The sequence below is a fragment of the Pleurodeles waltl genome, chromosome 6 (assembly GCF_031143425.1).
Source record: "Pleurodeles waltl isolate 20211129_DDA chromosome 6, aPleWal1.hap1.20221129, whole genome shotgun sequence".
Lineage (NCBI taxonomy): Eukaryota > Metazoa > Chordata > Amphibia > Caudata > Salamandridae > Pleurodeles > Pleurodeles waltl.
The window spans coordinates 541,188,973-541,205,911 of record NC_090445.1 but is presented as its reverse complement, the minus strand read 5'-3'; the positions used below and the strand labels follow the sequence as shown (position 1 = coordinate 541,205,911).

Below are 16,939 nucleotides of genomic sequence, written 5' to 3'. Positions count from 1 at the left end.
CTTCTGATATCTCCAACAAAGAGCACGTAATCACCCTCTCAGCATCAGACGGCTGAAGTCTTCAAATGTTGCCATGGCAACTGCTCTTGCAAAAACTGAAACCAGCACCACCGCTGACCTGATGCTAGAATCATAATTGAAACGCTCTGAAGCCGGACTTTCTTCCAGAACTTGGCGTCACCAGCTCACTGTTGTATTCAACTTAGGAGAAGGGGCACACCGCAGAATGCATAAATGACAAATTGGCAGACCACACATGTACCTTCTAATCAGACTGGTTTCACCTCAGGGGAGGCACCTATCAGGCCTTGGGACCTAATACCAGATCAATCAGAGACACGCTGTATGACCTTGAGCAAAGTACCAGCAACCATGAATTAGGTCAAAGGCAAGTTCCTCTCCAGGAGCACTGCACTCTGCTCGCTCTTACACCACTCGGCAGTTTTTGGCCGATGCCTGATGACATGAAACAAGGGATACACAAACAACTGAGCGCAAAAATAAGAGGCCCTTCCTACTGGCAGCCCCTGCAGAAGTACCCATCCTGCACAGCCAGTATCTAAGAGCCTCTTCAAATCGAGATGCCTGACTAACTTACCAGCCAAGTCCCAAACCCAGACCTCATGAAATGCACCTATATGCATTGCTTCTTCCCGTGGTGTTCCGACCGATTATGTCACGGCTCTAGTGAGAATTTTATAAAACGCTATCAGATCACCTTCAACACTTCAAGGCACTCAAATAAAGTAAGTGTGGTAAAGGAGATATAAGGCCAGCCAGTGTGAGGGGCACCCTTAAATCTGGCATTCTTCTGTCATGTCCCTGGTGTAGATGGTTCTAGCAAAAAAAATATATAAATCTTGGTCACGCTTATAAAAATATTTCTTTGTCCTTTTATTTCTGAACTCATTGCATAATAGTGCAACTAAAGACAGGGAGTGACCTACGAACCACTATTTTTTGTGTGTCACTATGCTTTACTATTTTTTATAATAAATGTTATTACCTGTGGCGTTGGGCTAATGAATAGATACCACAAAATGGGATAGATGGGGTTACAGAGCCAGCGCCTCACCACACTAATGTGGGTAGCTTTCCGTAACATCACATGTTTTAGTCTATCATACACAGACCAAAAAATGCCACTGTCTGAAAAGGAGCAGTGTAGCTCCCATCTAATGGGCCACAGCCTCTATGGATGCGGATAAAGGCAATCACATCCTTATCAGACCGGCGAGGAGCAGTGTGAGACACTAATCGCAGCATGTTTATGAGTACTGAATTGTTCCTACTTTTCCACAATACCTCATGTGTTTTTCAGCAAAATGTAGGTGGCAAGTTTGTTGGCAGAGAATCTAGCTGGAAAAAACTAAAAGCAGACCGATTGACATCCGCCTGTTATGTAATTTATTAGAATCAAATTTCTAACAGATTGTGGGTGAGTTCCAGTCGACAACACAGGCTGCACTGCTTTTCAAAGGCACACATACATGGGGTTCCCTAGCAACTCAAACTGATTTTTGAATGAGCCATCCGTAAAATTTACAATGCATTAGTTCCTGTCAATGGTTGAAATGCCCGCCGGGCATAAGAACATTTCTAAATTTGCCAGTCAGCACCTCTGTCAGGTTGACAGAGTACTTTGCTCCATCACACTGTCAAAGAACAGGCCTACCGCCTAAATTTAAATCTGCTCCAAAAGCACTGGTGTTTGATTATGCTGCTGGTCTCTGGCACAGATGTGTCTCAGTCACTTAAGCATGGGCTAAGGGCACACAGACAACCATCATTCGAGGGGGCCATATTCAAAATCCATAAACAAAGATGGAAGCAGGAGCAACAAGAGAAATATGGAGGAAACCCAGATCTACCACAATTATAAAGACACAGGGGGTTAATGCTACCATTGGCTTGGCCTTTGAAACCCCTGGCACTGCCTCCATATCTGTGGTCTCAGTGATCATGTGATTCCACTCCATGTCCTCCACTAGTCAATTAAACAAAGAAAGAAGTTCAAACTGGACAGACCCACCTGTGGTACTTTGCGAACAATAAACCTTGAATTATTATTAGACAGAATGAAATTATTTTCAGTACAATATTCACAGCGCTTACACACACATACCTCCTTCGAAGGTCCCAAAAACAGTTAAACATATATCTAAAAGAGAACACGGCACCTTTAAGGCATATAATTTCATAACCATTTATTCTGCATAATGCATCAATCAAGAGTAAGAAATGCATACTGTTCTTGTATATAATATGTACGGTTTTAATAATAAGATGTCCTGTCCTAAACTCTAAATATGGTTCATCTGAAGGCAATCCACTGTGTCACAAACCGCCGAGCTCTACGTGTGGTAAAATCTTACAAGGAATGCAGCATTTTTCAGCAACTAAATTTTTTCCTGGTCCTTTTAAAATGGACTTCTGGTGTATAGCTGACGCATTCAGCCTCTCAATTCAAGGCCTCCTTAGTACAAAACAAGGGAGTGTGTACCTACACAAGTACCTGAAGTAGCGGTCACAAAAGCTTGGGACACATCGCTAGTTGCACCCAGGGGTGGACAGGAATTAATAGTCAAAGTCCATCAGCAGAAAATATAATGGGCAAAGGTTGTCCAGAGGTTGAACACAGTGATGTCATCACGGGTCGAAGAGCGCATGAAATCACTTATGCTACCCATATAGGTAATACTCAAGAATGACGTAGGCAAGTAAAGGGCGAGGGGTTTGTACAGAGGCTAGAAAGTGCAGTGAGAGGATATTGGGGCAGGTGCACAAAAGACACCCATGCAACTCTTGATCTAGGTTAAAAGAAGGCAAGTGCATGCCTCACTTCTGTAATGTGGCCCAAAGCATTATGGCCCAGACGAATCCCAGTCCAAGAATCTACTTTTTGCTTGTGCTTTAAGCAGCTACATTCCTGAAGTTCTTTTGTGCACCTCAAATTGTATTTTGTACCTTGCATTTCAGAGGCACAATGGTGCATACTTAAGTCCAAAAATTACAATGCATTTCTTTAGCAATGGGAAAAACACAAAGGTTGACACCTGAAACAGTACAGCAAAATACTGAAAGAACGAGGCAATAAAACACAGTGACAGTTTAATAGCGAAAAAAACCATTGAAAGAATTGCTGCAGGAAAGAGATTATCTCCTAATTAATAGTATGCTATGATATCAACTAACTGGCACAACAAGGAGGCAGAAATGCGCACCGATGACAGATGGGACCTGCATGGCAGCAACTAAACACTATGGCCTGAAAGCCACCAGACTCTATAATTATCACAGCGCCGCGGCAGGTGAGCGAGGTGGGGCGCTGCTCCGACTGGCACTTACCTCCAGGCGGTGGCTTGTTTTTTGAGGTAAGGATCACAAAACCAAAGCCTTCGTTTTCCTTCCGCTGTAGCAGTACATCGTACGCTTCATGGGGGGCCCTGTTGATGCTCTCTACCCGATGGAGCCTGGGAGAGCCGTTCTGCGCACCGGGCAGTGCTTGGGGGTCGTCATCTTCAGCATGCTTTTCTGTGACAGAAACAACGTGTTGGGTTAGAGCAGAGGTCTTCAAACTGGGGGGCTCAAGTGATCCGGGGGGGCGCCAGGCTCTGGCCAAAAGAAGCATTACACAGGTAACACTGTTTTGTTTTAAGCAGAAACATGTTATTGCATTTTAAAATGGTAACAGTACTTAACTGCAACGTTTAAATAAATCTAGACATATTTAAGCATTGCCATCTTTATATAATATTTCTGAAAAATTCTGATGGGGGCCCAATGGTTTTTATTTTTCAACTGGGTGGTGCGGCATTACAAAGTTTGGAGACCACTGGGTTAGAGTGATCATTTACATAGCACACTGCCACAAACCAAACACACCGGGCACATAAACACCGGCAAACATAAGCACTTAAGGCTCTGGGTAGCGAAGCAGAGCAGTTCACACGACACCAAGAACTCGCAGCGTAAGCAGCATGTCATGACTCAATGTCCGAACGTGCCTTTGTCGTATAAAAATATAAAGTACTTTGTTATACCCACCGTGAAATATCCCACATTTAAGGAAGCCAATAAAAGTTTCTACTTAATTTGATCAGAGCAACACGCAGTCTGCGTTGCGTAGCAGGCCCGACTTCCATAGTTTCTTCTTCCTTGTACTGGATCTCCACTGTCGAGCAGTCAGGACCCAGTATCATCTCAGAGTTTTCTTGACAGTCTTTGGAGGTTTTATTTCGATTTCATCCTTCCTGTTGGCCTTGGTGCCCCAGACGGGGACACCTAGCTGCTTAACTATTCCCACCACTCACTGATCCACCTGCATGTAGGTCATGGTCTACTGCTAGGGAGCTGAGGATAGGAACCAGCTCTGGGGATGATGGGGAAGGTGCCACTCACCATCCTTCAGCTCCCCCCTCCACAAGGGAAGAGCGCAGCCAAGTCAAGTTCAAGGATTCCAATGAGAGTCTGCAGCTGATGTGTGATGCCCACACACCAAGATCCAGCAGCAGTAATAAGGACAATCATCAGGACACACAAGTGCTAGGTCAGAATGGGTCTCTCCTCCAAGTCAGCAAACTCGAGAGGATGGCATCTGAACTCCAGAGGGACACTACAAGCTGACACACTAGTAGAGGGAGGCAGTGTGGGAGAGTGGGGACAAGGCTGCTCCAAAAAACTGGAGAAAGCAGTGTCTTACACACCTCTTGCTAAGAACATTGTGCTTGTGCTTAAAGTCTTTCACATACAAGTTTTGGATTTCCTCAGGCAGCTTGGCTGTAAGCTTCTCTGGCAGCTGCTAACTATATGTGTTTCTCCAATATCCCTTTCTTCTCAGTGACAGCTCCTTGCTTCAGCCTCTTCCCAAGCAGCACTTCAAGCATGGTTGCTGTAGGTCTTCAGGTCTGCTGCTAACCTGAAAAGAAAACTATATGCCAAAGACACCAGCCCTGGAACTCAAATATTATCCCCAGCACACAGGGGTGGGTTGCTTTGGGTTGCCTGAACACTGGTCAGTGAGAGATTCCTGGAACAATGTTAGCAAATGTACTCCATATTTACATCTGGCTACTCACACTAACATTCTAGTCCTGTTTTTGGTCAGATCTGGCTTCAGGGGGATTGCTTTAAGCTCATAACAGTTGCTTTGCCATATATCTTTGTGGTGCAGCTTTGGTAGGAAAGGGGTGGAGCTGGGGGTTCCCTGTCAGGGGCATGTGAGACAATTTATGAGAGAGCAAGAAAACACACACACTCTCATGGACTGCTAACAGTGAAAGAAAAAAAGTACTTCCCTGAATGCAAGCAACATCAGTAATGGAAGGATACAAGTAAACCAATCAGACCAATGTAAGACTGAAATCCTTCGAGGAGGAACAAACAAGAATAGAGAGGTGACCCCTTCAATCATGAGCATGGAAGTGAGACAGACAACCATGCCCTTCAATTATGATCAGTAGGCTGACCCAAAGACCACTCTTTCTAGGTTGGAAACAGCAGGTCTGGTCAACACACAACCTATGCGGTCTGCATCTGAGATGAGAAAAGACTTGTTCCTTCAACTAGAGTAATTTGCTGTTCCCACTGCAATGTCTCCTCAAGCAAGTGAGATGACTCAAGTCATTTACAGAAAAAGGAGGGATGCACTTAGTCTGCTCCTATGGACCACACAGCCCTATTCTTGTCTGACTCCATTTCCTACGGGCCCTCATCGAGAATGTATGACTGTTCTGCAGGCAGAAGCAAGCCACGTATGGGACATCTGAGTCCCAATGGCTACACACTCACATATCACTGACGAACTCAAGCATGCTAAAACAAATTAAACCCATGTTGCAGAAAACTGTATGCCAATTTCACTTCTGCATATTAGACTGTTAATGGTAGAATCCTGCAGTGTCTTCAAGTAATCCTTGGCACTTTCAATGATTACTCTATCTTTGTGGGGTTAGGCAGTCCATTACACAAAAAGAGGTATATGGTATTTAATACAAATAATGGAAAGTGTCACTTGAAAGAAGAGGTCCAGCAAGCAAAGGCCCTCGCTGACCCGTAACTGTAGCCTGAGTCAAAGGTGTTTTGCACAGAAAATGCACCCGTGGTAAGTGGATATCAACAAGAACTAAACACAAAAAATAGCTAGAAATAAAGACAACAGGGTGCACACATCAGGTGTAAGCACAATGCCACATTTTTCTGTGTAAAATAAAAAGGGAATGCAGATCATTGGATCGTGTGACGTAGGACACTGCCATGCAGGAGTGGGGTGATGAGAAGAAAAAAGCTATAGCTTCATGTCTTCTTAGGCTCTGCATGTGTAAGGAAGCCAGAAGGATCACTGAACATGACCAGAGGCCATCCAACAAAGGCGCACCGACCAGCTAAAACAGCAAGTTACACAACTGAAGTTATACAGTCTGAAATAGCAAGAGTGACCCAATGTGCTTCAGTCTCATTGGAAGGAATACTAGTATTGCTGCCTAGAAGGAAGAAGTCATTGTACAGGAGCACTAAAATGGGAACCAGGAGGCTCTCCTTGATTTTAGCACCAATCCCAATGGAGCTTCACATGTTTATGACCTCTATCCAGTCACGATTCTAGAGTACCTAGCATGAACCATAAATGTCTAATATTTAGAAACAGAAATGGCGTCTCCTCTTCACGGAGATTACATTCCAGCAAGATAGATATGTTCAAAGTAAACATAATTCGGATTTCAGGAATTCTAATGCTGTTTTCTTCCGGCAACGAAACCAAAGAAGTATAAAAATAACTGAAAACAAATGAACTCCCATTTCAAAAAACAATTATCCCCCTATCAGCACAAAAACAATAACAGAGAGAATCACAATCATTCTCTTCAGCCCTAACTGAAGTAACTCAAAGACCTGTGTACTGCACTAACAGTGCCCATTACTCTAACGCATAAAAAGAAAAAAGCATTAAGCACACAAGCTATTTCCAACGTTTCCAGTTCAAGAGCCATTGACCCTGACACAGCGGTGTAGACATTCATTTTTAACGTACCCCCATAGTAGATCTTCCTTCTGACTGTGAGAAGCACGTGGCCATTACGAGCTGCATTGGTCATTAAATCCAAGACCTGCTTGTGCGTCTTTCCTTTCACTGGCACCCCGTCGATGCAGAGTAGCTCATCAGCTGCCCGCAGACGGCCATCTTTCTCAGCTGCGCCCAAAGGAATGATGGCTCCGATAAATATCTGAAAAAAAATCAAATGCATGCGTTGCTTCGTTAGCCAGAACAATTACACAAACCTCTTGTAAAGTCATACAACTACTGCATAAGGGTAGGAATATATGAAATGGCTCTAATTAGCTTTTTTCACACAAAAAATCTGATGCAGCCGGTAATTTAGTGATGTCACAGAAGTCATCAATACGTGACAATATATCCATTATGTTAACCAAAGTACTAATAGTTTGAATGTAGAAAATGCCATGAGAAATCATTCTAATTGTGCATTCATTTAAAAATGTGTTAGAAACCCTGGTGGCAAGTGCCATTCTAAGAAGGCGTCATTATCGGCGTCACTAACAGTGATACACAAACGTATTGTCTTCATGTTCCTTTCTCACTTACGTGTGATAGAAACATCACGCGCATTTATTAGGGAATATTTATGCAATTGCCGACACAAGTCTGCCGCATTATTAGATGTTTAGGAACATACCTGCGTCAGGGATCCTACCTGATCTGTATAAATATGTCTCAAACAGACAAGGCCATTAGAGGTGTTCCTTCCAGATGCCATCTATGCTTCACGTCACTTTGCTCCATAACTCAGCCTTTGTTTCACCACGGAGTCTGACCTAGAGACTTCATTCCAAGGTAACGAGGGTTAAGGGGCGATTCGCATGGAAATGGTAGTGGCAGATTAGGTTTATCACACCTAGGTCTCACTAGGGTAGAGAATTAGGCTTTCTTGGTTAAGAATCATATCTAATGTTTATTGTAAAATGGTGGTTTTTTTCCCCCATTCACAACTCTCATCTTCACCATTTTGTTTTTATTACTGGTCATTCTCCTAATTATTTCCGTACATGCATTTTACGTAGATTGCAGTCTTTTCAATAAACCTATTGAAAACTCTCCTGCATCTCTGTCATTGCCTGTGTGTGTTTGAGACTTGTTGCTAATGAGAGAAAAGGGTAACTTCCATTCCACCACGACTACCTGAGAGGTCTAATCTAGTTAGAGTCCATGAGCATGACTGCCAAAAATCACCTTTACTGTCTGTGTTTTGGTGAGGTACTGCATGTGAGCCGGGAGGGTGGGGCCGACAGTTGCGAATTGTTGTAGAAGTGACTCAGTTGCCTACAAACAGAAGTGCTGTCACCCCTAAACCAGCAGTCACGCTTAGAAGCGAGAGTCCAACTACGACAATGAAGAATCTGTAAATGCTGAAACCCTTCGAGAGGTATCTTCCTCTCTGCTTTGCCTCTTTGAGATGCCCCTCTGAGGCTTGTAGATTTTCTCACTAAACCCTCACAAGACTCTTGATCGAGCTTCTGACATGCTGACGCATTCCCTTTTTACCTATCTTTTGCCCAACTTAGTATCTTGTTGCCTGAGATTTATTTTTTACAAATAATTTTTGCCATTTTTATTCTTTTTTGTCTTTTGCTTGCATGTGTTCAGCCCAATACAAGTTAATCCTTAATTTGGCTATGGTAGGGTTCTCCCTTTACTCAGCTAAAAACTATAACTTGAATGATTTGAAATGGACTGATGCTTGTTAAGCCTGGGCTACATGTGATTTCGAATTCACAACTAATTCTGTTAATATTCTGTATTTTTCTTATTGAATGCTTAGTTTTATTAATGTTAGTCTGCCTGAATCTATTTTGTCGCCTTGGGCAACCCTTGGCGATTCTGTAGCTTTATAATTCTGCTGGACAAGTTACTTACCTTCGGTAATTCCTTATCTGGTAGAGACAATATCTAGCTACAGATTTCTTACTTAAGAATTTCCCCCAGGAGTCAGTCTGTGTCCAGCGATCTTTCTCGAGCAGTACCCCTGCATGCCGTTAGGTGACATCGATCAGCTTGGCTTCTGTCGTCGGAGTCGTCCGCGCCAGATGTAACGTCACAGGTCCTATGTAGATGCTACACTGGTGCCCTGATCTCAGTTTCTTTTCACGACTTTCCACGCCAGAAGCGCAGAGCCATGAAGAACACGACCACTGGTGCGTCAAAACTAGGGCCCTGAAAGGGGGAAAACCCTGTCCCTAGAAATCAGTTTGCAGAAAGGGGAGGATGGGAAGGTGCGTAAGGAATCTGCAACTGGGTATGGTCTCTACCAGATAGGGTGAACCAAAAGTAAGTAACTTGTTCATCTGATAGACACATCTAGTTGCAGATTCCTTACCTTAGAACAGATACCCAAGCAATACCATCTCTCGAGGTGGGTCTGCAAACTAAGTTCACAGCAGAAAGTCCTGCAGGATGGAACAGGCAAAGTGATTGTTCCTATGGACCTGACTGTCCCAGCAGAAGTGTTTGATAACGTGTGCAGAGAGGCCCACGATGCTGCCCGACAGATATTCTGGACTGGAATTCTGAGTGCTAACGCAGTGGTTGCAGCTTTAGCTCTGGTAGAATGAGCATGCAACCCTCAGGAGTTCGCTTCTTAGCCAGCGCGTAGCACATTTTAATGCAGAGTAATGACCCATGTGGAGATGGTTCTCTTCTGCACAGCCCGACTTTCCTCCACACCCACAAAACCAAAAGAGTTGATCATCCACCCTGGAACTCTTTGGTACGATCAAGGTAGAACACCAACTCTCTTTTTGGGTCCAGCTGGTGGAGTCTCTCTTCTCCTTAAAGAATGCAGGGGTGTGTAAATGTAGGCAAAGTGATGGATTAGCCTACATGGGAGGGCATTACCACTTTTTGCAAAAAGGAGGCCGAGTGTGAAGCACCACTTTCTCAGGATAGATGGAAAGGAAGAGTGGCTTAGATGACAATATCTGCAGCTCACTCACTTTGTAGGCAGATATGATGGCCACAAGGAAAGCTGTTTCCTGAGAGGACAATTGTGGAGAGGCTCGAAAAGAGCACACAAGTCAAAACCAAATTTAATTCCCATTGGGGCATAATGAATAGGGACGGAGGAACATGTGAGTAAGGCCTTTAAGGTACCTGTTTACAATAGGAGATTTAAACAAAGAAGGTTGATCAGGAAACCGCAAGAAAGCAGAGACTCCAGACAAATAGCCTTTGAAAGTGCCCAGACGAATGTATAAACAAGAGAACCTCAGATAGAGGGGCAGAAAGGGGGTTAACAGACTTGTCTGTGCACCACGCCACAAATTTCTTTCAACAACAGGCATTTACCGTTTTGGTGGAGGGACGCCTGGGTGCCAAGATTACGTTACAGACTTTGGGCAGAAGTTCAAAAGCTGTCAACTGCCGCCGCTCTATCTCCATGCAAGAAGGCAGTGACTGGACAGGTTTGGGTGGAGAACCCTCCCCTGCTGCTGCAACAGAAGATCCTCTCAAAGGGGCGGTCTGATCGGAGGATAGCTGGCTATGCTCAATAGCTCGGGATACCAGACACTCCGTGCCCAGTCCGGAGACACAAGGATTGCTTGGGCCCGGGTTCTTCCTGATCTTCTTGCTAACTCTGGGTGAAGTGGTATGGATGAAAAGGCTTGCAGGAGGCCTGAGTACTACTCCGACCGATTGCCATCTTTGAAACTCCAACGGGCAATACTGCTGACATTGTGGGTTCTCTGCAGAGGCTAACAGATCTAACCAAGGCTCTACCCACTGCTGAAAGATACCTTGCACCACCTCCGGATGGAGACACTATTTGTGAGCGATTAAGCATTTTCGACTGAGTTTGTCTGCTCTGATGTTCAGAAAGCCTGCCAGATGTTGAACCACCAGGGAAATACCCTGTTGTTCCAGCCACATCCAGAGGCACAAAACCTCCTGAAAAAGGGTCCAGGACTCCACTCCGCCCTGCACCTAGCAGTACCACATGGTGGTGGTGTTGTCTGTGGACATCTGCACTACCTTCCCTGTGGGAGAGGGAATAAATGCTTTCAATGCTAGCCTGATCGCCCAGAGCTCCAGGAGGTTGACGTAGAGCCTGGACTCCACCAAAGACCAGATGGCTCTGATTTCCACCTCTCCAAGGTGACTGCCCCATTCCAAGAGTGACACATCTGTTATCACAGTCCGATCTAGTGGGGGAAGGGAGAGGGATCTGCCTCTGACCCAATCACCAGTTTGTTAGCCACCACTGTTGATCTCACACTGTTCCTTCCAAAATCTAGACCATGTCGGAGAGATTCCCCTGATGCTGCACCCACTGGAACTTCAAGTCCCACTGGAGAGCCTGCGTATGCCATCTGGCATGTGTCACCAGCAGGATGCAGGAAGCCATGAGGCCCAGCAGCCTCAGTCATTCTTAAGTTGGATTGGACATCCTCGCAGAAGCTGGGCAGCATAAGTGACACAGTAGCTGGAGGGAAACAGACTTGGCAGGGTGCCCCTTTTGTAGCCAGGAAAGGGGCAAAAGCAGACTGAGGAGGACAAGGGGCCTCTTTGAGGCCTAAGGACCTGGCAGTAGCAGGAGAATCTTAGAATCGCTTGAACGTGAGTAGGTTTTCACTCCGAATAGATGTGTGCCATCAAAGGGGGCATGTCCACAAGATTGTATTGGACAGTCCCTGAAAAGCCAGATGGCCTCAACCAGGTGGGGTGCCAAGGGGCCACTGTCGATTAAACCGCTCTGCACAGTGAATCGGTTTGTTTCCAGTCCACATCGGATCATGAACTTTGCTGTGTCTCTCCCATCAGCAACTGCTTGGCAGAGAATGGCCTGGGTCTCCTCCGGGACTGCGGCAGCACTTGCGGAGTAACGGCCCAAAAGGCATGTGGTGTTCACAGACCGTAATGCCAGGCTGGCAGAAGAAAATATCTTCTTCCCAAGTTTGTCTAGCCTCTTGGGTTCCCTATCTGGGGGTGAGGAAGGGAGCGCACCCTAGGAAGTGGAGGCTTGGATAACAAAGCTCTCAGGGGTGGGGTGTTGCGTTAGGAACCCAGGGTCGCCCGGTCCAGGGCTACGGCGGCAGGCAACAGTCCTTTTCACAGGAGCCCCTGTGCTGGGCTTGGACCGGCTACCCAGCAGGACATCAGTAAGGGCTTCATTAAAGGGCAATAGGGATTCAGAGGATAAAGTCCCAGGCTAAAGCACCTCTCTCAGGAGGTTAGTCCTGAATGCCACCGGAGGCATCTCGCTGCCCAGGACCTCAGCCGCTCTTGGCACCACCACTGAGTAGGATGCTCCCTTCTCCGTAGTTATGGTAGGGGAAGAAATCATTAGTGAAAAAACAATGATATCGTACACACTGTTCTTTACAAACTTTATATTATTTAAACAAGAATATGCTGTGTTGGATGGAATCCTGCCCTCATCCCACAAAAATTCTCGAAACAAGCTAGAGCCAATAAATGGGCCCTAGTCCCAAAACGCACACAAAAAGCCTGAAAGGCTTAACCCATAAACTGATTACAAACACAGTTTGACAATTCTTTGAAATAAATTCACAATTGTTCAATTTATTGCTTTCATTTAATCTGTAGTCCATCCATCAAAATAAATTAATATCCCTTGATGTTGTGAAATCAAACTTGATGGCTTTATCAAACAAACTTGTTGAATCCCAATGCATTTCGGGTAAACACCCTTCATCAGGGGAACTGTAAGAAAATGTATCATACAGACAGATCAGGCTCGAGTATCAATCAACATTATAAGTAATGAAATCCAAAAAACTATTACCAATGTCACATAGTATAAGTGTATATACATGGTTCTTCATGCAATGTTTTCAAACAGAAATGACGTGCAAAGTGTATGTACATGAGAATTCATTGCTCTCCATGCAAAGTTTTAAAGCAAACTCAATGTACATGATGGTGCTTACATCCCACACTCCTAAATCGCCAATCTAAATCAAATGCATTAGCTTGATAATGTGGGAAAAACACACTCCCAGAGCGAAACAAAAGTGCAACCTGCCACATGAGAAACCAACTAAAACCTAAAATAATTGTGTGCCGAAGCACACTTACATAGTGAACATGCAGTCTGTTACAAATAAGTGCCATCAAACGGAAACCTAAAATATCTGTGGTGTGCTACCTTATATCCCGGCTTTAGAACCAAGGGCCAGATGTAGCAATCAGTTTAGCCCATTCTGTGTCTATGGGAAAATGTGTTTGTACATATGGCCCCAAATGTGTGCAATGAGAACAACCGGTGAGGCAAAATGCCAAATGAACTTACTAAATTCTGAAAGACGACAAGCCACGTTTTATACATCCAGAAACACGGTACTGTCGCGTCAAATGGAAAGGGCAGAATAACCTACAAAATACACTCTATTTTACACAACCTGTTAACAACCACGATTCATACTCTCACAGAACCCCGATTGCAGTGCCTCATACCTGCTACGTCCTCCTTTACCGAAGGCCGCTCCTCCAATAACAGCCATACAAACGCGTTGGTCGCAAACTACACGTATATATACACAAATGTGCAAGGACAGTGGTAGGTTAGTAAATCAACTGCGGAAATTCCTTTACTTCCGTCATTGCGTCTCGCCAGCAGGAAGGTATGCTAACGCCAAACGAGCAACAATGATAACTGGTTAACAAACGTGAACAATTTCCCTTGGACATACGGAAAAATATCTATAAACATGCATAGCTAAAGAAAGATGACAAATTACTCAATGTACCAACGAAACTTGACCTGGTAGTAGTAGCCGTCATGCAAACACATTAATCGCACACTATGCGTGTATAAACGAATGCGCAACAACGGTGACAGGTTAGTAACTCGTAAAGGAAATACCTTAACTTCCATCAATACGTATCGACGGCGAAAACACATATGCTGACACCCAACGTGCAACAGTGGTGACTAGTTAGTAAACGTAAACAATTATAATCACCCACGTGACATGCAAAAAAAGAGGTCTATAAACGACTACAGCTAGAGAAAGAACCACCTTTATATATATATATATATATATATATATATATATATATATATACACACATATATATATATATATATATATATATATATACTCATTGTATATCAAAAAATGGAAACTAATGAATGTAATGTTAATTAATTACAATGATTTTGATACAAGCAAACTTATGTGAATACATGCGCTGGACCATATGCAACAGAACATCTTGGCTGATAATGATAAAGCAATACACAACATTGCGTGCATAACAATACAATGATTGATTGTATGCCCAATCATTATACAGAATATTCCAGGTTCTAAAACAGTGAGATTCTCCTATACCATTGATGTACAAATAAAAATTAGACCAACACAATATGCACTGAAAATAATAAACATGCACCAAGAGACTATGATTTTGGTGACTCTCCGCACATAAAATCCTAATGATGTTTGCTAATGTAATCACCCTATAGAAAACACACCATTTCTAATTGATCATTGAGACCGTTGGGATGAAGACTGTCCAAATATTTTATCTAAAAGGTTTCTCGTTGTGCTAATCTTGTATGATTATTCACCTCTGGATTGAGCTTTACCACTTCTAGTATGATAAACCTCAACTTTGCCATGGAATGGTTATGTTCAAGCCAGAGTGCAACCAAGCACAATTTTTTAATTTTGTTCCGAATTATACGGTTATGCTCGGTTAACCTGATTTTAACCTTCTGTTTAGTTTACCAACTTACAAACGCCCATATGGACATTTTATACCATAGATCACATTGGTTGTGTTGCAATCAGAAGTTTGTTTGTACACAATTAAAATATTTCTGCATTCCCTTGTATTCAACTGCACACATCCTACTGGATGTAAACAGAATCTCCTTGATGTTTTTCGATTGTGTGAAAGCAAACAGGTTTGTTAAGAAAAAGGCCTTTAAAGTCTGGTTATGATTGAAGCATTTCCCAATGTTTATTAATGATATGCTTAATCATCCCTGACCTTGTTGAAAACTTTGAAGCTTCACTCAGGTCTGTACGTCAGTCCGTAGTGTCTTGGAGCTGGAATTCTAAGGGTTCCAACGAGCCCTCTCATTCCTCAAAGTACTGCAACCCATAAGACAAAGGATCAGAATCCAACAAAGGGGGTAAGGCAAGTGGCTTTGCGTCGGCAATGAGGATGGGTTCTACACAGCCCAGGGGCACAGACGATGCCGGGAGCATCGACATCAGAGCTGGCGTTGTGAAAGTCAAGATGGTACGTCCACTGCCGGTTTGGATCCAGGAATGGATCCATGGGGGCCCCTGTGAAGCCAAGGGCAAAGCCGCCGGCATGGAAAGTGAGGGGGCCCCTCTGGCCCCAGGGGCCCAACTGCACTCCAGCCGAGTCAGACTGCCAAAAATGAAGTGCATGGCGTCATAAAACTCTCTGAGTTGGGCTGGGGTCGCTCCAGCTCCCAGAAACTCAGCAAGGCGCAGAGCCAACCCAGATGCAGGCTCTGTGTATGGAGGCAACAGCAACGAGGGCTCCTTTTTCCTCTTCGGACTCAGGTTTGGGTGAAGTTGACGAATGCTTGCTCTTCTTTGACTTCTTCTTGTGCTTCGACTTAGGACTTTGAGTTGGACGACGACGATGGGGGGCTCTGCGACCAATACCGGGACCTTCCTCATGACCTAGATCATAGCTTACAAGGAGCCGAGGTTTAGGGACCGCTCCCTCAAAGCTTTAGGATTCATGGCCTGATACTCGGAGCACAACTTTGTTTTGTGGTTGTGCTGCAGACACCAAAAGCAGATGAGGTGCCTTTCGGACATCGGCTGGTGGCCGAGTCCGCAGGGTTTGAACCAAGCCTTATGAGAAGACTACCTCGATGCACCAGGAGTGTAGACACTCAAATTTTTTAGACAAAAGTAAAAAAAAAACACTCAAAAAATGACTGCTTGTAGCTCTTTCTTCGGATCGACGCAGGCTGGCCCGGAAAGAAAAGAACTTATGTCAGCACGCCTGGGTGACGCATATATAGGACCCACAATGTCATAAATGGCACTGACAATGGACACAGAGCCGATTAACACCAGCTAATGGCGTTGGGTTTATAGTTTTTATATTGGTTATTGGGATTATTCTTGTGCTCTTAAAGAAGATATACCATGCGTTTACTTCAGTTTCTATATGGTGAATTCAATTAATAGGCATTAGGTGTGATCCTTAGTGGGAGAGGGGAAACTCATACATTGGCTTGAGGTATTAATAGATGAGCTACAGGGGATTAGGTATTGTTATGGTACAGGAGTATGACTTAAAGGAGAATCTGTGATCTTTGAAATGGGGTGTGGGCAATTTGCAGCGGTACAATAATAGGGATTAAGGCAAACAATAATGTGATGTAAACCAGGCTGTGCTCAGAGAGAGGATGCATGCAGATGATGGAAAGGAAGGAGAGTCGAGAATTAAGTGCCTGTGGTGGAGGAGGGAAGATCGTGGAGTGACGCTCAGGAAGACTAGATGTCTCGATGTGCTGGGGAGACTTAGAGCATAGGAGAGGCCACGGACCTCAGATGCGAAGAATTCTAAGCTGAGACTGATACTAAGCTGAGGAAAGGAGGTTGTTAGGACCTACGCAACCTCAGCAATACGAGTTGCCAGTAAGTAAAGGGCCCCCCAAGAAGCGAGAACTCTCAACAACATACAATTTATGCCCCTGAAGCAAACATTCCTACTGAGTAAACACAGTGGCTAGGAGGTATTGCCCCTTAATATCTCCATGGCACAACAACAATGCAGAGCAACTGTCGGGCACACCTACCCTTTTGAGACTCTACACCTGGTCCTGATCTCTCACGCTCATACAGACATGGTTTCTGGACATCACACATGCGTTAGCAATAATTTAATAAATAACTGACG

General features: G+C 44.3%; 1 protein-coding gene across 2 annotated transcripts in view; it reads right to left on the bottom strand.

Moving 5' to 3' along the window:
* MAGI3 (membrane associated guanylate kinase, WW and PDZ domain containing 3) overlaps positions 1-16,939 on the bottom strand; it is a 946,614-nt gene that overhangs the window by 196,667 nt on the left and 733,008 nt on the right. For both annotated transcript variants that reach the window (XM_069238693.1, XM_069238692.1), the window contains exons 14-15: positions 7,031-7,223; positions 3,349-3,534 (exon numbers count right to left, since the gene is read on the bottom strand). In XM_069238693.1, the coding sequence (XP_069094794.1) occupies positions 3,349-3,534; positions 7,031-7,223 (379 nt within the window). The remainder of the gene's footprint in view (positions 1-3,348; positions 3,535-7,030; positions 7,224-16,939) is intronic.